The sequence below is a fragment of the Carex rostrata genome, chromosome 26, assembly GCF_964058835.1.
Source record: "Carex rostrata chromosome 26, lpCarRost1.2, whole genome shotgun sequence".
Taxonomy (NCBI): Eukaryota; Viridiplantae; Streptophyta; class Magnoliopsida; order Poales; family Cyperaceae; genus Carex; species Carex rostrata.
The window spans coordinates 550,543-573,783 of record NC_135943.1 but is presented as its reverse complement, the minus strand read 5'-3'; the positions used below and the strand labels follow the sequence as shown (position 1 = coordinate 573,783).

At 34.1% G+C, this 23,241-nt stretch overlaps 3 protein-coding genes across 5 annotated transcripts; all 3 read left to right on the top strand.

Moving 5' to 3' along the window:
* Window positions 1-64: 64 nt before the first annotated feature.
* UAH (ureidoglycolate amidohydrolase) lies at window positions 65-4,920 on the top strand. The gene is made up of 12 exons (XM_078292649.1): window positions 65-389; window positions 474-559; window positions 677-751; window positions 1,016-1,144; window positions 1,260-1,346; window positions 1,663-1,865; window positions 2,310-2,412; window positions 3,013-3,104; window positions 3,222-3,284; window positions 3,362-3,602; window positions 4,594-4,634; window positions 4,717-4,920. The coding sequence occupies exons 1-12, from the start codon at window positions 189-191 to the stop codon at window positions 4,812-4,814; spliced, it is 1,419 nt and encodes a 472-aa protein (XP_078148775.1). The 5' UTR covers window positions 65-188; the 3' UTR covers window positions 4,815-4,920.
* An 8,633-nt stretch (window positions 4,921-13,553) lies between these two features.
* Window positions 13,554-19,541, top strand: FLK (RNA-binding KH domain-containing protein). The gene is made up of 7 exons (XM_078293026.1): window positions 13,554-13,704; window positions 13,964-14,415; window positions 16,220-16,469; window positions 16,885-17,033; window positions 17,184-17,480; window positions 18,496-18,690; window positions 19,123-19,541. Exons 2-7 carry the CDS (start codon window positions 13,969-13,971, stop codon window positions 19,324-19,326), a joined length of 1,542 nt encoding a protein of 513 aa, XP_078149152.1. The 5' UTR covers window positions 13,554-13,704; window positions 13,964-13,968; the 3' UTR covers window positions 19,327-19,541.
* Window positions 19,542-21,376: 1,835 nt separating this feature from the next.
* LOC144544651 (ylmG homolog protein 1-2, chloroplastic-like) lies at window positions 21,377-22,894 on the top strand. 3 transcript variants are annotated; one of them, XR_013508286.1, is made up of 3 exons: window positions 21,377-22,056; window positions 22,603-22,646; window positions 22,710-22,781. XR_013508286.1 is itself a non-coding variant. In XM_078293198.1 (2 exons), exon 1 carries the CDS (start codon window positions 21,436-21,438, stop codon window positions 22,033-22,035), a length of 600 nt encoding a protein of 199 aa, XP_078149324.1. In that variant the 5' UTR covers window positions 21,378-21,435; the 3' UTR covers window positions 22,036-22,056; window positions 22,603-22,781. The 3 variants fall into 3 exon arrangements, 1 of the variants encoding a protein (XP_078149324.1); XR_013508285.1 differs by lacking the exon at window positions 22,710-22,781 and adding an exon at window positions 22,841-22,894 and having other exon boundaries at window positions 21,378-22,056; window positions 22,603-22,674; XM_078293198.1 differs by having other exon boundaries at window positions 21,378-22,056; window positions 22,603-22,781.
* Window positions 22,895-23,241: the final 347 nt, after the last annotated feature.

The following is a 23,241-nucleotide window of genomic DNA, read 5'->3' as shown; positions in this document are numbered from 1 at the left end:
TAGTATTCGAGCACCGGACCGAATCACCGAACTCCTCGTGTAATTGTATACAAGGATTGTAACCAAATTTCAGAGGAAATTGTATAGTGTTATAGCTCAGCACGGGTCTCACTGAAAGAGTGGCAGGAGCCAAAGTTACATGAGCATTTCAGCTAAAAGCCTAAATTCGATCAAAATTAATTGCCAAAATGGCATCAAAGCTTCTCTCCACTTCGCTTCTCACCTTGCTTCTCATCTCTTTCTTCTACTCAATCTCAGCGGCGACCAATGAAGACACGACGAGGAAAACAATGGAGGAATTCTCTGGATACCCCACTGATTCTCACAACTCAATTCTCTCCTCCTCTCTGAATTCTTTCTCTGTCGAATCAGAGAAGCTACAAAGCCAGGCAAGAGTCGTAATTAATTGGTTTTACTGTGAATTATCTGGAACATACTGTTGCGAATTTAAGCTAATTTGAGCTATTTCTCAGATAGATGAGCTATCGACGCTTTCTGATTCGCCAGCCCCGTCTGTGACGAGAATTTTGTACAGCGAGAAGGATAATCTAGCTCGGAGGTATATGTTATATGCAAAATCATAACTGTAAATTGTTCTCTTGAAATAAAATCCTTTACAACTCATGGTATATTGTGCTAAATTAATGAATTTTATTTGCTCCGTTTGCCTTTGTAGGTTCATAAAAGGAATTATGGAGCATGTGGGTCTCTCGGTTCGAGAGGATGCTGTGGGTAACATTTATGGTCGATGGTGAGTTTAATAATAACAAAACATTGTTGAGCTGTACCACTTTTGACTGGTACAGTTACTGGTACTTAACCGGTTCTAGAGGTTAAACGAGGGAATATCTATTGTGAAGCTTTGGTATTGCTTTTTCTCTTTGTAAGTACCTGCACCAATACCAGCTCCACCCTGTACCAGTATCAAACATCAAAACAGAAACCCTCGTGAGCTTGATTATCTTCTTACTAATTAACTTTCCCTTACTGAAAAATCAATTTGTTCTTTTTCCAGGGATGGTTCTGAAAAAGGGCTTCCAGCTGTTGCAACAGGTTCTCACATAGATGCAATACCATATTCTGGAAAATATGATGGTGTAGTAGGTGTCTTGGGCGCCCTTGAAGCAATAAATGTGCTCAGAAGGTTAGAATATGGCTGTATAAATTCGGCAAAAGTATGGCCTAGAACTTTGTATTGTTCATCTAATAGATTATGCTGAAGTTTTTATTTACATGTTTATTTATTTATTTTTCTGAAGGTCTGGTTTTCAGCCCAAAAGGCCATTGGAGGTTATCATGTTTACATCTGAGGAGCCCACTCGTTTTGGTATCAGCTGTTTGGGAAGGTACAAGCTACTTACATTAGACAGAAAAATAGTGAGCTTCTCAATCTTATGTTTATTTTCTTTTAATTATGTGGTTGAATAAACCAGAGTTGGGTATAATTAACACAGTTATGGGAAAATTTAAGGTAAAATTCAATTAAGGTGACCATTCATTGAGGCAAAATTAGGGTTAATTTGAAGCACAAGTTTTCTATGGGGAATAAAATTGGTCCTATTCATCTTGATTGCACATTTGGCAATATCATCAGTCATATAAAACCCCAGTTTGGTACTCGCAATAGTGCTCTTTACAATTTTTTCTTTATAATATGTGCAGCCGGTTATTGGCAGGGAGTGAAGCCTTAGTGAATACCCTGAAAATAGCAGCAGATGCTCAAAACATTTCATTTTTTGATGCTGCTAAATCTGCCGGTTACAATCTCAGTCCAGATGACTTGTCCAAAATGGTTTTAGCAGAAGGAAGCTACTCTGCTTTTGTCGAATTGCATATAGAGCAGGGTCCCTTACTGGAGGAGGAAGGTAAATATTTCATTCCTGCCCCTAGAAATCCTAGAAACATCATATGTTCTCTTGTTCAGCATCTCAAATCACAAAGGTATCAAAAATTATTTTTACTCATTATGTAGATTATCTGAACAAAATGAAATAATTAGTAAAACAATAATACTTTGTAGGGAACATTTAATTCATGCCCCTTAAAAGCTGAAACTGTCATGTGATCTCAGGTAGCATTATAAAGCTTTAAAATAGATCCTATTCCATATGTTCATTCCTTTCTTCATCATTTGCTAAATTCATGCAGAGATTCTACAAAAAAGGAGGGATGATGTTTATTTCACATATTTAAATGTGTTTGATCTTTTGTGATTTTGCTGACTAACCAAGAAATTGTGCTTTATATTATTTCCTAAAATCATACATTTTTTGTAATAGTAGATTTGGATATTTGTTGTGTGATATTAGGTTTATCAATTGGCATAGTTACTGCAATAGCTGCACCGGCAAGTATCAAAGTAGAGTTCGAAGGGAATGGAGGTCATGCTGGGGCTGTTCTCATGCCAAGCAGGTTCACTTTTTCTAAATAGACATTCACTCGTATCTACTTAGGTTCAGTTTTAGTTCTATAATTATTTTACCTAGAAATATCAGGGTATCAGGGGCGGATCTTCATTCATTCATAGGGAATGCTTAGCCACCCCTATGATTTAAAATTTTAATTATGTATATTGAATTTTATTTTTCTAAAAGTTTTTATATGGTTCAGCCCCCTCATAAAATGTCAAATGTTTACTTGTAGCCTAGTGGTTAGAAATTCCACCTTGTGGCTGTGAAGACTTGGGCTCCAATCCCACCTACCACATATTATGCATTTTAGATTTCAGCCCCCCACCCACACACACACACACACACAAAACCCCAATTAAAAGTTTCTAGTTCCACCCCTACAGAGTATGGTTTTAATACCTATCAGTTCATACTCATAACAACATATTCATTTTAAGTCTTCATGTTTTCACCTGATTCTATCAAAACAAAAAAACTTGCTAGTGAGAAATAGATGAATTACAGCTTGATATTATTATTATTTTTTTTGTTAGAGCCTAAAGCCTTAACAAACAACTAAAAAAAAACAAAAATGATGAATTTTGGTTATGGATCATTACAGAAACGATGCAGGATTAGCTGCAGCAGAGCTAGCGTTAGCAGTAGAGAGACATGTTTTGGAATCCGGGTCTATTGATACCGTAGGCACTGTTGGTATGTGCATTTATGTTATTGCCCTTGGTCACTTAATAAGAGAGGCCAAAAGATTTGGGATCATTGGAATTCATTACTAGTATTTCTCTTCACTAACACATGTTAACTTTTGAAAAGGAATTTTGGAGCTGCACCCTGGTGCTATCAATAGTATTCCAAGCAAATCCCACATAGAAATTGGTAAATTATATTTCAATAATATTATGATTAGGCCACATATTTTCTTGAAATTGATCTGCTAAGCACATGTCCTTCAGATATAAGAGATATTGATGAGAAGAGGCGGAATGGTGTGATTGACAAAGTGCATAAAACAGCCATTAATATTTCACAAAATCGCCAAGTCAAGCTATCAGAGTTTAAAATAATCAACCAGGACCCACCGGCTCTGTCTGACAAATCTGTGATTGATGCTATGGAATTTGCAACTGAGCAGTTAAATTTGAGTCATAAGTTCATGATCAGTAGAGCTTATCACGATTCCCTTTTCATGGCCAGGTAGGTTTTGAAGTCTACAATTCCTTTGTTTTTTTCTTTTTTTTTGGGGGGACGAGCATATTTCACAATTGGTCCTTGAACTTTGATCTGCACGAAATTGTTTCCAAATTTTCAGAAAGTAACTCACTTAGTTCTATTAGGTTGACTAAATAATGCTGTTAATTTTGCTGGCATGGTCTTTGTGGGTCGTGACATCAGCATGATACACCAAACTCAGCCTTTCTCTAACTATGAACCAAGTTCTGTATGCTCGAAGCGTAATAAAAATTGCCTCTCCTCAGCCAAACTGTGACTTTTGTCTTCAACTTCTATTACCAAAATGAAAAAATAAATGTGGTGAGTTAGAGATGCCATGTCAGAAAAAGTACAGGTGTTAGTTAATCGAGCTGACAGAACTAAACTCTCTTTTAAAAGTTCGAGTACTAATTTGTTGCAAATAGAAATTCAGGACCAGGATTCTTTTGGAAACTCAAGGACCAGTAACTGAATATGCCTTCTTATTTTTCATGAATTGCTTGCTTAATTATTGTTTAATGGTTGGTACTGTATTAGTTTAGCTAGTAGAAGGTAATTCCAGCTTTGTCCCAACCAAGACTGACCAAATGAAGAAGGGAGAAGTTTTATATTGAAAATTAATCACATAAAAGCTTTATTTTCTAGCTGATCGAACAATTATCAATATAAAAAGGTAAAATTAGAGAAAGCTCAAATAGTATCCACAAATGTACAAATTGAGCAGTTTAAAATTTTATCGGTTCAATTCCATCAACACTTGATTAGTGACCAAACTATTCTCAAATTGCGTCAAATTTGATATACATCTTATCTAAACTATAGCGAACATGACACTGCAATTTTAGTCTTTGATTTAGAAAATCATTTGTGAGTTGTCACAGTTTTCAAATAAATGTGGTTGTCAGTGCAACGCCCTACCTTAAGTTTTACTTTCCATAAATAAGCAAAACTAAGTGAACTGAAACTTTCTTTTCAGGATATCACCTATGGGCATGATATTCATCCCTTGTTACAAAGGTATGCTATTGCAAGTATTCACTGGACATAGAGAAATTTATAAATATAAGAATCTAAATTTTGACCATTAATGAATTTGTAGGGTATAGCCACAAGCCTGAAGAGTATGCATCAATAGAAGATATCTCTAATGGGGTCAAGGTGTTAGCTCTTACACTAGCCAAATTGTCACTACAATAAATTCGAAGAAAGATGCTAGAAAATAATTGGGTATTTATTGGAAATTTCCATGTGTTAGGATGATCACACATTGGATTAGTGAAACGAGACTATCTTTTTCTTCAAATTTATTTTCTTTTCACATGTTTCGAAGCATGTGAATATTTTTTTTTCTTTTTCTATTTTGCTCGAGATAAATTCGCTCTTGACCTCGAACTTTTTATTACGCTATTGTTGCCAAAATTATTATGGAGTGATGAATAAAAATTTGTTTCTCGAAATATGGCTAATGAATTATTATATAATTAATTTCAATTTAAAATATAATTAAATATAAAATTTTCTTAATATAAATAAAATACCAAAATTGACTATGTGACGGTCAAGAATTTATTTGTGATTTAGGCTGAAGACAAATAAAAATATTATGTGTGTTCAATGCCATGTTTTGTCTTTTTAAAAAAAAAAATAACCTATCATATTGGACACTTATTTGTATCAATGCTGTATAATTTGTAGATAAATTTAAATATATGCCCATCATAACTTGTTGAATTAGATATTTTTTCATCAAAAATTTTAAATGAGTTATTGCCTCATCTAAAGTCACTTATATCTATTGTTTAATTTAATCACTTAAAAAAATATAGGATAATATTAATAAAATATTGAAAGGACAATTTTGCCCTTCAAGCTCTTCATATATACTACACAAAATATTAGATGGCCTTTTATAGTCTTCAACTATTGGAATATATATGTATACAGCATGAACTTTCACACATAATTGACTAAACGAACTAACCATTCATATGTCCAATGAATTTGTACAATTATTATTCTTTTTTAATGGATACGAATATTTAGTCATATATTGATGTTGATTTGGATAATTATTAGATTCCAGTTCCATACAACTTCAAGAAGGCCCGCAAATAAATGGATTAAATTTTGTGTAGTAGATAATGTTGCAGGCAAATAGTATGCGTTTCGCGAAAGGTCGTGCAAATGATAAATTAATCCTTTTGCTCTCATATCGGCGAACAAGAAATAATAATATATAACTTTTCGTTTGAATCCCATTTTATGATCAGCACTGAAAACAATCAATCAATCAATTAAGAAATTATATAAGTTTCTATAAATTTTCGTAAATGTTCAAATGATCAGAACAAAAATTGAAAGATTGTGATGTTTAGTTTCTTTATAGTTCGATATCATCAAATTATATTTTGATGAAGAATGACCCAAAAAAGTAATACTAAAGTAGACTATCAAATTAATCGAATGAAAACAATATGCGGTTACCCTCGGCAATAATTATTCAACAAATTTCAACACTGCCCATAGGACAAGACATGGTCCGATGGGCATCAGAACGCACCGCTTCCATCCTAAAGAGGTTATGTTTCGCTACTGATAAAATATAGGATTCAAAAAAATTATTATTATTATTATCATTCTGAAATAATATAAAAGTTGTTCTCTTATTCTTTAATTATTCCTATCAAACATAACTTCACCGACCTGTACTATGATTAATTTCTACTGGTTATTGTAATGGGCCTATTTCCTGCATAAAGCACAAACATCTCGTCCTTCGGCCATACAAGTTACAACCATCTTTTAAGGTCTCGTGCTTCAATGCTGATTCAAACTCAAAGAGTGAGTTGCCTCGTGGTGATATGAATTCGTATTAAAAGGATATATACTGATTTATACATGAGAAGAGTTCAAATGCGCGCCTCTCTTTTTTGTGCCTCCACTGTATCTCCATTTTTTAAAACTTTAATATTTCAAAATTTAAAACTTATAAGTCACAATAAAACCATTGGATATGATCTATATCATTTTATCTATGCACGTGTAAAAAATCATGACATTTCAATTTTATTTTGGTTGTCATCAAAAACTTGTAAAAAACATACTAATGTGGATAATTTCTAGACGTTGATTTTATTTTGACTTTTAAGTTTTAAATTTTAAATTATTAAAGTTTTAAAAAATAAAGACACAAAAAATGAAGACATTTGAACACTCCTCTTTGTACATATATATTTTTGACAAGTTTGGAATTGTACAAGGACGGAAATTTCTTAAAGCCCATTGAAACCATGCATCCAATGGAATGGCACGTAGGTGACACGAAGCTGTGCTGCAAGAAAATTACTTGAAGTAGCACTGGCTACCAAAGCTGACAAAAATCACCGATCGCGCATCTTTATTATCAAGCCACTTCAGACAACTTACATCACCTTCGCCTCGCTCCACGTTCAATAACACCGTGCTTATCCGTGGTATGGGAAAGGGAGACTGGACCTACAAAGTACAAAGTACGCCTGCCTTGCTTGGGTCATTTCAAAGTCATTGCAATACTCTAATTCTAGCCCACGAAACGAATTGACCACGATACCAAAAACATCAACCAAAGGTTTGAACATACTTTCCACATATCGAGCATATTTCTCCTCTTCTGGGAGCACAAATCGCGGTAACTCCAAAACCAGCATCTGGTAGTCCCAATACTGTTATCTGGTCATGGAGGCCAATATTTGCTCGCATTTTGGAAAGACATCTATATACAAGGACAGGGAAAGCATTACTACACATGAAGAAATGGCATGGGCCGGATTCCAAGATCCGTGATGATCGAACTTGGTGTTGCCAGGGGTGACGACCATGGTCGGTTCTATGTCAGGATGGGATGATGAAAGGAGGCAAGCAAAGTCTGTCATTGGGATGAGGTGGCCTCTTGCAAAAAATGGGATCAAGAACACACGCCATTTCTTCCCATTTACATGATTTGAATTGATTTGGAATTCAATTGATGAGGCCATTGATATCATGAAACGGTACTGAAAGAAGGTAAATCTTGGAATAAGAGATGTATTCTTCAATTAAGGTGAAGCAGCACGAATTCCAAAATTCTTAAATATGGCATGTCACATGCGATCATGTGATTACCATCATGGTTTGCAGAGGTGGAATTTTTTTATTTGCTGGTCAAGTTTATCTCAAACATTTAATATTATGGACGGTTAGAGCATCCTTTTTTTATTGTGTACCTACTATTTGTTGGCCAATTCTCATCTTAGTACTTAATTGTTGTTGTACACATTTTAGAATGTTATGGACTAGTTTTGATGATTATTAGATAATTCAATTTCAAACTATATAACAACATATCGAATTCGTATCCATATCCAGTAAATTATCAAATTTTAAGTCCTTTTTTTAAAGTTATTTAGTCATATATATATAAAAGAATGGAAAGTGTCTGCAAGAATAAAAAAAAATGACTTTCTGTGAGAATATACCGACATAAAGATGTTTTTTTCTATTAACGACGGAAATATTCGCAAGAGTATACCGACAGTATTTCTCACGGATACTGTCCCATTCTTGTATACAAAAATGCCCAAAATAAAACTGCAAGATATCAGCACTAGAAAAATAAAGACCAATCAAATCAAATTATTTCAACCACCTCCTCATGAAATCTTTGACAACTATATACCGTTACTAAAATTAACAAAACAATACAAAACTCACTATTGAAAATTGTATATAACTATGGTGCGTCGTTATAATATATGAAAATTGTATACAAAACTCACTATCAAATTATTCCGCAACCGTTTTTTTTTTTTTATTTTTGGTATGTTGACGTACATGGATGACATTTTTTTTATATGCTTCTTCTATATATATGGTGGAGCGTGGATTTTTTTTGTCCAAAGTTATTACAATCGTTATAACAAATACATATGAAAGTTAAGTAACATTAACTTGTTTAACTACTTGATGTGAACTGATATCGGCCTATGATTTTTGTTTGGAGATAAGCCCAATGATAGTGTGATGTTCTTTTGGTACAATATCGCCAAACACAGTTTTTAGTTTTAACTAAACAATTGTAAGTGTTCTCTTTGCAAGGACACTAAACAAAAAAAATATTTGCAATCATCAAAAAGTCACCCTTTCCTTTTCTGTGAAAAAACTTCTAGAAAAAATTATTAAGGAAACACGTTGTAAAAGAGATCACTATACTTGGAGTCTTTATAACATAACAAATTATACTGTTAATAACAGTCTCTTCCAATTTCATAAGTTAATTTTTAAATTATCTAATTTATTTTGATGAAATTGATCAAGAAAAAATAACCTAAGAAATATAGCTTGAGAAAAAAATACTTATTCTTGAAAAGAGTCCTTATTATGTATCACCTGATAGCTTCTATCCGGTTCTAAAAAAAAAGAAAAAAAAAAAAAGAGAGTCCTTATTAGCACAAACAACCAACCCTTTTCTCCATATTTATTTTCTCTCTTCAGCCTTTTCCGTAGAAGGCTACATGGGCCGAAGCCCATTTATTAAGCTTCAATGATATCGACGTATGAAACTTGTATCCATGGCCTATTCATTCATACGTCCAACGATAGCGTCCCCCAATTTGTCTATTTATTAATTCGCACGCGTACAAGAGTCAGACTTTCAAGTTATAAAAATATAAATTACATTAAAAATCGATTATATAAAAATAAAATAAATATTGCTATATGTTGGGATCAAATTTACAATTTTTATAATATTTTACTATTTTGAAAATGAATAAGTCAATTTACCTCATTCAATATACAATGTGCATGTACATGTGTAATTGATTTCTAACACTTTTCAATTGGTTCCGCAGTTTTAGATATGTATGTATTCCGTTTTATCGGAATATAAATTGATCAGACTTGTTCTATCCATTTTTTTTTTTGTGAAACCCAGGCAGAAGCTGCCTTGGATTCTCTCTATACATTTTAATTTAAATTAAAATGTGTTATTTTTTTTTTTTAAAAAAAAGCATTTTTGTTTAATCCGGAAAAAGTAAATCTATCTGCATTGCTATGAAGCCAATATTTTGCATCATTCAGAAATTGAAAGATTGGGAGGTCCATTAGATACTCTCAACTCCTAATGGTTGTAACGAGTGTGGTACTTGTATGTATAAAAGCTAGTAACTTAGTAGTTTATACCAGCTTGACAACAGAGAAAAACAGAGAAGAAAGCAGACACTAGACAACCAAAACAGAGAAGCCGCGCTCCTCTCCACTGCTTTAGAAGAACATCAAGATCAATATTGTTTGTTTTTTAGAATAATTAAGTGTTTAGAAGAGGTGACTTCACAATGGTTATTTTGACAAACTTAACATTAGATTGTTAAAAAAAAAAAAAAAAAAACTTGAAAAGTAAATTTGTAAATATGTTATTTAACGTATAAATAGCGTAACAATTTAATTGTATGTATGTAATTTAAAATCATGTATAATTTATTAAACAAAAACATTACATAACTTATGATACATAATCCTAGTAGCCTATTTAATTGTTTTCTTTTTTCAACTCTGTAGAGAGGTCTTCTCCTATTATCATGTTTAAAGTTATGCTTACAAATACAAAAATATCTTATATTCAGTGGCGGCCCTGGGCCCCAAATTTCAAAAGGGCCCCGAAAAGTAAAAAAAAAAAAATTATATGCGTTAAAATCAAAAAACAAAAAGATGAAATATCTTTCCATTCATGGACAGCCGCGCGACGACAAAAAAATATGCCTAATAATTTTTCTTCTTCGCTAGAAGGAAAGATATCAATCATTCCTTTTCTTTTTTTTCATTTTACCGTTTTATCAAAGTTTCTTCATTTTGATTCTTTGAAACATACCAATTCTTCACTGTTGAAGAATTAACAGTGCCAACTAATGTGACTACGAAAATTAAAAACTTAGAAAATTGAAAATCTAGTTCCGCCGTTTCTTCTCTGTAGATTAATAAACGAGTAAATAAAGGAGAAGGACATTAAGAAATCTTATTCTTTTCACGAGACAGTGCTGCAGCGGCGCGGCAGCGGTAACGGCCTCTGTATTTGACTGCTCTGCCTCATTACCTAGGTTTTATCGTTTTATTACTTTGTTTTATCTTTTAATTTAAAACAATATTTCTTAGAAAATATGTATCAGGTAACGAAAAAATAAATAGAAAAAGAGAGGGAGAAGAAAAACTAAAACCTCAAAAAGGTTATACTCAAATACTTTGGAAAAAAATTAAATCAAAAAATGAGTCTTTGGAAGACCAAGTTGAAAGTGAGGTGTACGAAGAAACAAGAAATGTATCTGTAAATGAAGATGGAGTAAATCAAGAAACAACAAATATGTATGAAAATGAAAATGAGATAAATAAAGAAATAACAAATGTACTTCAAAATGAGACTAGTGAATAAATTAATCATGTGGTTTATACGTGGTTTTTGTGCAAGTAGAAAATACAAGGCAGGTTTTAGAATTGGTTTATCAAGAAGCATGATGTGGGTATGTTATTCATTGACTCGTTGTATGTGTTTTATTTTGAAGGCTATTGGCTTTATGTCTCTCATATTTTGTATGATTTATTAATATATCAATAAAAAAATATTTATATTAAGACCACAAATTTTTCTCTCGCCCCGGGCAACCAAATCTTCAAGACCGGCCCTGCTTATATTTATCACATTCCCTGCATACACCATAAAATTAAGTTATTGTAAAAAGTTGTTATAAAAATACTAAACTATTGTCTTATTCTTGATTAATATAATTAAAACAATTAATGGTTTGTGTTAACGTGATATCACATTTCTCGACCTCCACGGCAAAACTAAAGTCAGCCGAATAAGAATTATGATCCTGCAGTATTAGTAGATAATATAAATGAAACCTTACTAAACCACAACATAGTGTCTTAGATTTTTTTTTGTTTTTTTTTTTCAAATATTAAAGAGAAATATTTGTTGCAGTGATACACTTATTGATTTTTATAAAGAATGCCAAACTCATATTAGAGGCATAAAATATATATATTTATTAATTTTCTTTGTATCTCATAATAAAATTCAGATACATTCACATGAACCACAAGCATATAATTACTAGATACATTTTGATTATTTTTATTATAAAACAAATGTAGAATTAGTTGATAACATTTTGTAATTTTTTTTTTCTAACAAGTGACAGTTAGCATCTTTTGTAAAATTTATAAGATCTTTTAAAGAGTGAGTCTATGGTACTATGCATATTACGATTTGTTACCGTGCTACGGCTCTATATTTGAGTTTTCAAATCCTAATGGTCGATCCGAACCGTTCATCTTGTTCTCCATATTAATATGTGTTTGGAGACCAAATTTTACATTTTTTGAAATTTTTTTACTATTTTTTTAGATTTATTGAAAATCACTGTTTTTGGATGGTCCAGAATTTTCAGATCAAGTGATTTTCTAAATATCTAAAAAGATAGTAAAAAATTTTCAAAAAATGTAAAATTTGGTCTCCAAACACATATTAATATGGAGAACAAGATGAACGGTTCAGATCGACCGTTACGATTTGAAAATTCGAATATAGAGCCGTAACACGGTAACAACCCGTGATATGCATAGTACCATAGACTCACTCTCTTTTAAATAAAAATCGTGTAATATTTGTATGACAAATAATTCAAAATGCGTGTGCGCGGCCACACACACTCCCACATGTAAAAATTCTTTAGATATTAACTTTCAAAAGAGTTAATTTTTTTTCTTGATATTAAATTTTAAGTACGAATATTCTAGTTCTTGTCATAATTAAGTCATATGTTTTTTTACCATGAAGAAAAATAATAAATTACTGTTGACAATATTAAAAAATTTTAAAGAGCCAATTTTTCGAAAACGATAGTTATACTTATATGGCATACTTGTTAAAAAAAGATTACAATACACATTATTTACTTGTTTAAATAAAGTGAGAATAGCTAGAATAGCAAAAAAGATTGAGGTTAGCGCTATTCTCAATTTGCAATTCTATGTTTAATTAGGCTATTTTCAATTTGAATAGCTAGAATAGCTTGCAAAAAGTGATATTTAATTATTCTTATAAAAAAAAAATTGACTATTCTAATAAAACAAACAGTGAACTAACTATCCGAACCACCCTCAAATTGCATCCAACATAATATATCCTATCCGTTTATGATATTTGCTTTTAGGATGAAGTAGTAGGATAAGTGATGTTATTATTTGTACAAAAATAGAAATTCTTCCTATTATCTGGACTTTTGTTTTGAGTTGGAACAAGTCAATCTTTTTTTTTTTTTTTTTTTTTTTTTGCTTTCTTGAAATGATGTATCAGTGAATCATTTTCTTTTGAGAAATAATGTACTAGTGAATCATGAATGCATATATTTTGACAGTAAATATTGAAATTTCTTCTTGTTTATTTTTATTCATTTAATTATTTGTATAATTTTTTATATATGTGTTCAAAGCCATGCCACGTCCTTTGAAAAAAAATAAATTATGTTATGTCATGTGGACACTTTCATTTATCTGTTTCAATGCTATATAATCTATTTATAAGTATAAATGGCCACAATAGCATTGATAGAGATTGTAACATTTATTTTATTTTTCTGTCAAGCAAAGGTCAATGGCCATAGTCGCAGCAAGTATTATTAGCGTCACCTGTTCCATTTCAACAGTAACCAAAGCGGCACAGCCCTCGTCAAGTCGGGTTCGACCGCGATTCATTAGCGGCCTCAAGATGTGGTTCGACCGGTTCGTTTCAAAATCGCTAGTACCGAGTCGTCCAACCAAGAGTACAATACAATACTGGTTCCGGTGCTCATTCGACTTCTTTCTTCTACGCGATTCTACCAATCCTTATCTCCTATCGTCGGCCGTCGGGGCCAATTCAAAAACCCTATCTAGCCTTTTTGTCTCTCTCTAATCCCGTTTATTTATTTTTTCCTCCGTACCCCTCCCCGATTGGAATCAGAAACCCTAGCGTTCTCTACCAGCTCTCGTTTGCTCTCCACCTTGTGCGATATTCTATACCGATTTCTCTTTAAAGGTACAACTCATCTCTCAGGATAACTCGCTCTTACTCTCTCCTTCTCTCTCTCTTTTCCTCTCTTGAGGATATGATATCTATATGTGTGAAGCGGTCGATCCTTTCTGAGATTCATTAAATTGCAAGATTTGGTCTGATTTACTGCGTGCTGCGGTTCATAAAATAGATTTGTATTTTGTATATCTCGAATTTATAAATCATATGGCGTGTATCTAATGCAGCATTTTTCTTTTGAAAATAAAATAAAATAAATGTACAGGCACAATGGATCAACCGGGGGAGAACTACGAGGAGCAAGAAAACTTTGAGGAGCAGGAAAACTATGAGGGACACGAGGGTAATTTTGAGGGGCAAGAGAACTTCCAGGAAGAAGAAGAAGAAGAAGAAGAAGAATCCCCGGGACAAAATGGGGATTCACATGAGCTCGTAGAAGTAAAAACCGCGCAAGTGGATGACGCAGAGGTTGGAAATGGAGAGAACAATGGTGAGAATGCTGCACAAATTGCAGCAGATAGTTATAATTTGCAAGAGAAGGTAGAGGAGAAGAGGTGGCCAGGTTGGCCAGGTGAAAATGCATTTCGAATGCTCGTACCAGTTCAGAAAGTAGGTGCTGTTATTGGGCACAAAGGAGATATTATTAAAAAGATGTCAGAGGAGACAAAGGCCAGGATTAGGGTTCTCAACTCGCCACCTGGTGTGCAGGAAAGAGTGGTACGCATCTTGATTTGGTTGTAAATTAGGGTTATATTAAGATTGAAACATCAAATTTGTTAATTTTTTTTGGTTCTTGGTATAGCAGTAGTTCATATGTTAAATAATCGAAGAATCAGTATAAAATCTGCGACCATAAGAGCTAATAAAGCTAGAACTTTGAAATTGAAAGAACTTTGAAATAGTTAATCACAATGAACAAAATTGAAAGAACAATAAAGGGAAATTAAACCAATATATTTGTTATTTCTGAGTTCTAATTTTTACTATGTGGGCTCCCAAATCTATTATGATGCAGGGATTCTAATCGAAAACTCTTAGGTTTTTTATGATTATACATTTTGGAACTGAGTGCTTGCTGTAAACCACATCCTTTCTCATCGATTTGTAAACCAAGGCAATTGGTGCCTAAAATGTGAATTTTGAACTATGGTTTGAGAAACTTACACAGAAAGACGATGATAAGGAAAATTTCGATTAATAGTTATAAGTTAGTTAATTTAATATGTCTGTTTTTTTATACTATAAAAATCTGTCAAGCATGTGGATGTACCATAAATCTAGTCTTTAGTTCACTAAAGCTTTGAAGGATGAATTGCAAAAGAAATTTTGACAAACAAAATAAAAAATGCTAAAGCAGCACAAGTTCGTCTCATGGAATGGTTTTGATTGATATTTTGCCCTAAGGCATTTGCATTTCTATAGCAACAGGAGCTTCTAAACTTAAAAATTGTATTCTGAAATGGTGATGCTAAGATTTTTCTTAAACATGGTCGAAGAACTACTGAAAATTATTAGATGCTCATATGCAGAGAGAACTATCAAACATAAGAGAAATATTATATTATGAATTAAAAACAATGAAAAAAGTGGTTAAAGGCACTTTAGCCATCTTCTATTTCACTATAACTAGGTGAATGCTTGCAGGTTCTGTCTGCAGTTGTGTAAGGCAAGAAATGGAACTCTTTAGAAGAAAAGAGATCCAAGTCCTTCCTATTATGTGGGACCAGGGTCTTGCCTTGAAAAGAAGCTACCTCATCTGGTAAATCCGATAATCTTGCTTGACAGATTAAATTTGACATTTTTCCAAGATTATCTGGAAATGTTAAATATTATGAAAGTAATAATTTGTACACATGCAATATCAATAAGTTGTCAATGTAAAAGCTGTCATTAACAGACGTGCCACAGAAATTAAAGGAAAAATAATTTAAAACTGGAACATAGTCAATTTTATTATTAAATAAGCTAACTACTTGTAAATATTCTGAAATAAATAACTCAAAACTATTAAGCTAAGAAGGATAATTTAACTTTGTGATTTTCACATGTATTCACATATCTTTTCCCAGTGAACCTCTCAAATGACCTAGTTATTCACCTAAATAGCACAATCTTTCTATGACTGATATGAAAATTCCTCTTTATGTACTTAATGTAAGTTGGTATTCTAGTGGGAAGTTTTGTTCTTAGCAGATGAATTTAATAGCACATAATACAATGCCTTTTATTTTACATCATGAAGATTTATATACATGGTTGTCACTGTAATTCTTGCCTATGTGCCCCTACAAATTTAAAGACATGGTAATTGTTTTCTAATCAATTCATCTGCTTATTGCTTGATGTCGTATTAGATGGATTAAAGAATTTGATAGAGGTTATTTAGCTGCTTTTTTTTAATTCTTTTTTTTTTCTGTAGCATTTCTTGGATATAAAATGTTAATCATTGATGATGCTTCTCAAGGTTGTTTTGGAATTTCAGTCTTTAAAATGATAACTGATTTTCATTGCATTTGCAAAGGTACTTGTTTCGGCTAAGGAGGAGCTAGATTTGCCAGTTTCTCCTGCCATGGAGGCTTTGTTCAGGGTTCACAAACGTGTAGTTGATGGTTTAGATGACGAGTCTGAGGAGCAGTCTGCACCTAGTGCTGGTGGTGTGGGACCAACACGTCTGCTGGTGCCAGGTGTGCAAGCTGCTACCATCATAGGAAAGCAAGGTGGCACCATAAAAATAATACAGGAAGGCTCTAATGCAACAGTTCGTGTTAGTGGTAAGTCAATTTTGTTTTCGTAAAATATTAAAAATGTTGGGGCTTTAAACTTATTTTACCGTGTACTAGGGTGACCTGTTATGCCATTGTTCTTACTTTATTCATAAGCAAGGTTACATATACTGGTACAGATGACCTTATACCTTCCATCGTATCCATGACAATACTGGCTGCTGTACTACCTACAGGCACCAGTTATTACTGGTTTTACCACATCCCAAATTGCTGATCTTGGCATCTCAGGTGGACAAATAAAGACAATAACCTCAAATGAGGCCATCTATCTAGAATTTTCTAATACTGTGCAGTTACATGACACTGCTTGTTTGTTTATTGTATGATACTTGATTCCAGCATTTTGTTTGAGTTTTTCAACTATGTCACAATATATATATATATTTTATTTCTTTTGTAGAAAATGTACCACCTGTTGCTTTGTACGATGACAGAATAGTAGAAATTCAAGGAGAACCAGCGGCAATGCACAAGGCTTTGGAACTGATTGCATCTTACTTGAGAAAATTTCTTGTGGATCGCACAGTCATTCCTTTATTTGAAGCCCAAGTATGTACACTGTTTTACTTTTATTTTTTGTGCCACTGTTTTATCCTTTTTTAAGCAGGGCTCAGCATTGGAATCAGAACTAATCTGTTACCAAAATAATTCAAGGCTTACAGTTCATAAAATATTTAAATTGGTGCTCTTGCTATGCAGATGCAGCAACAGCAAAACATACAGAGGGAACCACAGATGCCAGCTCAGCAGCAATGGGGTCCCCCTCCTCAGAACTATCCTCCTCCTTACTCTGCCAGTGGCCCTGGCTATGGTGGTGGTCCTCACCACTACATGCCCCCGCCACCAGCACATGATAACTACTATCCTCCACCTGAGCTTCCGCCACGTTACGAAAAACCACCACCTTATGCACCACCTGCATATGCTCGTGAGCAACCTCCTCCACCTGGGGCCCACTCTTCGACTGCCCAGCTGCCTCCTCATGTTGTCACCCAGGTCAGTGGATTTAATCAAATTAAGAATAATTATTCTTCTCCAGACTCAAATCCCTACTCTTGCTCTCTCTCTGGACAAACTTTCTATTTAAGCAGCATTTTTATCCCTTTGTTTGAAGCAGTGTTATCAGAACTGGACCAGACCGCCGGTTAAACCGAAAAAAACCGGAACCCGTCACTTGTCCAGTTCGGTTCTGTTTATAGACCGCTTAAAACCTATTTTACTGGCCGGATTTTTATAAAACCGCTGAACCAAACCGATTTAAAAACCCGGTTCAAAACATACTTTATAAACTTTGCATATTTTGCTCATTTCTCCAAATTTCTTAACATTGGTTTGAACCGGTTGAACCACTGGTCCAACCAGTGAACCGTTGACCCGAAGTTTTACCGGGTTGATGTCCGGTTCGGTTTTGATAACATTGGTTTGAAGTCTATAAATTGGGGGTGCTAATGGGCAGGCCTTTGGCCCAAGCCATGTCCGGTTCAGGAATTTGAACATGTCCGGCCCTATTTATACTGAATTGAAGGAGGAAAAGCCCGGGCCCTCTCTGTTTCATGTCCGGTTTCTGTCTATTTAATCCAAAAGCCCGGTCCTGTTGAACAAAGAATATTTAATCGCTGATTCGCATTTGTCTCTTTCTCAATCTTCTCACTCCAGCAAAGTTACCGTCCTTTATTTATTGAAAGACAAAAATGAATAGAGGACATTTTAGATTAATTTTTCATTTTAAAATAGGGATATGATGATGTTGTATATCAGTATATATCAATAGTAAGATACCATGCTTCCCAGCTGCTTCACATGGGCTTTAATGAGTTTAATTAAATATCTATGTGACTATTGTGTGTAATTATGAGAGTGCATTGACGAGTCTACATACTGGGGATTTTTGGTTGAGGATTGTATACTAGGGAGTAGGGACTATTATTTGTTCCATTAAATTTAAACAACTGTATAATGCATTTTTGCATTTTTAGCATTTAAGTTTGCCTTCTAATTATCTTGTTGACAGGTGACGCAGCACATGCAAGTCCCACTTTCCTATGTGGATGCTGTAATCGGAGCTGATGGTGCAAATATAAGTTACATTCGGAGAGCAAGTGGAGCTACTGTAACTGTGCAAGAGACGAGAGGTGTGCCTGGGGAGATGACTGTTGAGATGGTAGGTAGTAACGCACAGGTTCAAGCTGCTCAGCAATTGGTACAGGTGAGATTTATATTGAGCTGTATGACTCAAGTATAGTAATTAACAAACATTTACCTGAATTTTACTTGTGAGCATGTGAAGTATGCAATCTAGTGCCCATTAGAAGTGATATGAAACATAACAATAGAATTTGAATGAAACTAAGAACATTTAAAAAAACAAGTGGAGAATAAAATAGATTCTAAATGGTATTTGTTAAATCTGTAGTCTTGTGTGTATTAGATTTCAGGGTTTTAGAATGCATTTCTGTAGAGGATTAAGTGACACATCTGTATCAAGCAATTTGAACATCCTCAAGATATCGAAATCATATATAATTAACCTTAATAAACATATCAAGCAGTTTTCAGTGGGAAAATATCTTTATTTTTTGTATTGCTTTCCATGAGCCTTATGAATTAACCTTAATAAACAATGGTTGATTCATTGCAGAATTTCATGGCAGAGGCTGCCGCACCTGGAGGAGGGGCAGCTCCAGCTGCTCCTCCGGCTGCAGCTCCTTCAAGCGCCCCTGATGCAGCTTATGGTTCCTACCCACCATATGGGTCATCATATGGGTCGGGACCACCTGGTACTGGAGCAGCTGACCCGAGTGGTGCTTATGGTTCTAGTTATCCCACAAACTATGGGTATTAGGAAAGTTAGATGTTAGAAATATGATTAATTATGTGATGATGTCAGACGATTGAGATCTGTTGTCTTTGGACTGAACTTTTATCCTCTGTTGTTTTAGCTCTTAGTTGGGGGTTTTTGTAGCCTTAGTTATATTGCTTGCTAAGAGTTGATCTAGATTGGTAACCTTACTGTACTTGCCAGTGGTTTATTTGGCAGTACCTTTCGTTGTATTTTCACCATTGTGTCGTTGTGAACTTTATTTTCTTTGATATCGTACTAATTAGGTAAATGACAACACGGAAAATGTTCTCTTGAAGGGACAGCATGTAAAGTCGTAATTCCTTCTCTATCTGCAAGTATTCGTTCGGAGAATTTTTGGTTAATCACGTAATCTCGTTGCCAAATAGAAAGATGCCTCGTAAATGGTCGGTTTGCGTCACAATGGTTACATGATTCTATGAAGTTCTGTACTTCATCAAACTAATTCGTCGGTCTTGTTCACTTTCTCCATCAATAGGGTAAAAAACTTAAAACAAAAATAAATTATGTCACCACCGTTAAATCTGACTTCTTTTTTTGGGATACTTTAGGTTTTTAATCCATTCAAATCTTCTTAGCTGGTATCTTTTCCCATTGAGATGGAAAACGTGAGTAACATTTATTCGTTAAATTTTGTCACTATTTTGCAAGGTTCTAAATAGTGTTTATTGCGTCATAGCGAAGAGCCTCCAAAAAAAACTATAGCGAAAACTATCCCAAATAGCATTTTTTTATTTTTATAAAAATTATATTATATATTTGTACTAAATATCAACATTATTTAGTCTCATAGAACAATAAATAATATCAAATTGATTAAAAAATTATAATATTTATATTGAACCAATACAAAGTCCAAATTGCGACTCAAAATATCTATAGTAATACTAACATCGTAAACTATCGATCTTTGTCTATTTAAAATATCTTCAACATCATAACATAATTTATCTTTTTTCTATTTAAATTTCAAAATAACTTAGAAATTGAAAAGAAAAAAAAATCATACTTCTAGTAAAATAAACAGATTATCCTTGAAGAAATTCTTGTTAGTCCCTAAAATTTCCATAATTTAGCAATTATTTATTTGATTTATCATCAGTTAAAAAAAAACCAAGAGCAAAATGAAAAAATTATTATAGCAGACCTGAATTTAATATAATATAATATTCATCAAAATTAAACAATATCTTCACCATTTATTTATTTTAAAGCTCATATAAATTGAAAAAAAAAAACAGCAAATGTTGCATAGCGGGTGCTATTTGTGCTATACGCTATGCGCTATAGCGGACCGCTATTACCGCTATAGCGTCCGTAACTCAAATAACGCGTTATTATGCATAGCTTAGCGTTTAGGGTCCAAAAATACTATAGCGGCGCTATAGTGCGCTATTTAGAATACTGCTATTTTGTGTGAGTATCAATCAAGGGATATTGCCGTCAATCTATTGTAGCCTAATTAACTGAGTGTCCTTCCTCTCAAACAAATATACATAGAATAAAGCCCTAGATTATCAATTTCACAGCATTGTATTGTACAACTTGGGTACCTCTCATCTCTTCGTTGGCGTCACACTGTGTCATACTTACACTTGATTGTTTACTAAGGCTATGCTTCACAACACCCGTACCGTACGGAGAAGAATGAGAAAGAAGAGAAAGAAAGTAGTACGCGGTCCTCCTCCTATAGTGAAACTTACATTCTAATTTGGGAGGTGCAAATTTGAGAAGTTTGTATAGCATATTCCCCTCGCTACAATAGCGTGTTTCTTCATTTTCCTCTCCGATTACCTTCTTCTAGAGCAGATAAACAGCGAGAGTAGTTCGGACACATACAAAATTCTCCTTCGTTCTCATCTCTTCCCTTTAATAAAAGAGATTCTCCTCCTCTCAGAAGCACAAACTAAGTTTAAGTTAAATGCTAATTACCAAATACTTCTACTGTGAATGAATTAATTATGCTGGCGTTAATCTTGGAAATAAAAAAATTGAGAAAAATTGAAGGGCACATAAGAAATTATCCTATTCCGTTCCCTTTTTCTCCGTTTTACCTTCTCTGCCTCGCACAAGTCGCATCCTCTCACAGTCATGGCTACCCTTCTCTCCTTCTCTCCTTCCTCACAGCTACTCCTCCGCAAAAACCCTAACCCCACTCCTAGACTGTTCCATTCTCTCTCCGTTTCCTTACCTCTTAAACCTTCCGCCACCCGCCCATCTCTCGCTATCTCCGCCTCGCTTTTCTCCCCTCCGCCGCCATTCCTCGCCATCCCCACTAGCACCATCGCTTCCATTTTATCCTTATTCTTCTCCTTCTCCCGCTCTTTAGCCACCTCTCTCCGCTTGGCCTCCTCCTCCACTGCCCCTCTCTTCGCCTCGACGTCCTCTCTCTTCTTCGCTCGAGCGGGAGGTGAGGTTCTCAGCACGCCGTTTACTGTTGTCGCTTCGACCATGTCGAAGTGGCTGGAAATCTACAGTGGGCTGTTGATGGTTAGGGTTTTGCTCAGTTGGTTCCCTAACATACCATGGGATCGGCAACCTCTTTCGGCCATGAGAGACCTATGTGATCCCTATATGAGCTTGTTTCGCAATATTATACCTCCAGTTTTTGGCTCACTGGATTTGAGCCCGCTTCTAGCTTTCGGTGTGCTTAATGTTCTCGGTTCAATTCTCCGTTCTACTGTTATTTGAAGGGAGGATAGGAGATTTCTGGTATGTAGATTGATTTCTTTTGTGATGTGTTCGTTTCTGATATTGTAATTTGTTTATGTTGCTTTTGGGGGTAACAGTGGGGTTAATTGGTACATTGCAATGGAGCTCACTAGCATTTGAGTATTAATTAACACTTGTTTATGCTAATAAGCCCTTATTATACTTAAACATAAATTGAATCTCAGTACACCCCAATTACCCTTGGCAGTACAATTATGACAAATGTAAGTGATAAGAGAACATTACAAACTCAATGCATCTTGATCATCACCGGTCTTTCTGGTTGTATGCCTAAACCAGATTGAAATATACCAGTACTTTATATATTTATCCTGGGTTATGTAATCATAGTGTTACTTTGCGGTTATTATAAACAGTTTAGGTTGCTTCAAGCCTTCGAGACATGATGAAACTCTATAATGATCATGGCTGGGCGGATCATGTTGTGATAATTTTGCATTGTATATTTGTTCATATAAATCGTTTAGCTCTGTAGTTTTGTTTATTTCTTTCTCAATTTTTTTTCCTTAACCAATGTGTTATCAGGTTATGGCTCGTGGAGTTGCGTGACGATTAGTATTTTGGGCTGTTTCTTTTGCTTGATGTTAATTAACATAGGTGATATATACTAGAGGAACTGCTATGGACACTGTCAATAATTTTGTTTATATTTCTTATTTAGCAGAAGCTATTCTATATTATGGTTAGTGTTGTTTTATTGCTAACTTGTTCTCTTTCTTTTATTTGTTTATTGTTTACTCATTGATTATTACTTTTGTAACAGGGCTTGCCCAATAGATTTATTGAACTTTAGGTAAGCACCACGTATTTATGCCACTAGGCACTTATTATCACTGAGTATTTACCAGTATTATAAATTATGTACTTATTCAATTAATCATTACATAATAATGGGCAACTGATATGTTAAGGAGACCACAATTGGCCCCATTTACTGATATGTGCACTAATTACTAACCAATCCCAGAAAGATAGTAACTATGAAACCTATTTACAAAAAGGATGGTGCCTGTTTTTGTTTGTTGACATCTGAGATGCTATTTACAAAGCGCCGTGACCAGTCACATACCATAGAGCATTAGAGCTTGTCTGAAAGCCAAGTGCCGAGAATTGATCTGACATATTATTAGGATCATGTTACTCGAGCAAATGAATTTTTTTTTT

What these genes read in the sequence shown, in the direction of transcription:
- UAH (XM_078292649.1), top strand. Translation starts at nt 189, where the DNA reads ATGGCATCAAAGCTTCTCTCCACTTCGCTTCTCACCTTGCTTCTCATC. An exon ending in AAGGATAATCTAGCTCGGAG is followed by an intron (nt 560 to 676) that starts GTATATGTTATA and finishes TTGCCTTTGTAG; the next exon opens with GTTCATAAAAGGAATTATGG. An exon ending in GATTCCCTTTTCATGGCCAG is followed by an intron (nt 3,603 to 4,593) that starts GTAGGTTTTGAA and finishes CTTTCTTTTCAG; the next exon opens with GATATCACCTATGGGCATGA.
- FLK (XM_078293026.1), top strand. Translation starts at nt 13,969, where the DNA reads ATGGATCAACCGGGGGAGAACTACGAGGAGCAAGAAAACTTTGAGGAG. An exon ending in TTCCTTTATTTGAAGCCCAA is followed by an intron (nt 17,034 to 17,183) that starts GTATGTACACTG and finishes CTTGCTATGCAG; the next exon opens with ATGCAGCAACAGCAAAACAT. An exon ending in CTGCTCAGCAATTGGTACAG is followed by an intron (nt 18,691 to 19,122) that starts GTGAGATTTATA and finishes GATTCATTGCAG; the next exon opens with AATTTCATGGCAGAGGCTGC.
- LOC144544651 (XM_078293198.1), top strand. Translation starts at nt 21,436, where the DNA reads ATGGCTACCCTTCTCTCCTTCTCTCCTTCCTCACAGCTACTCCTCCGC.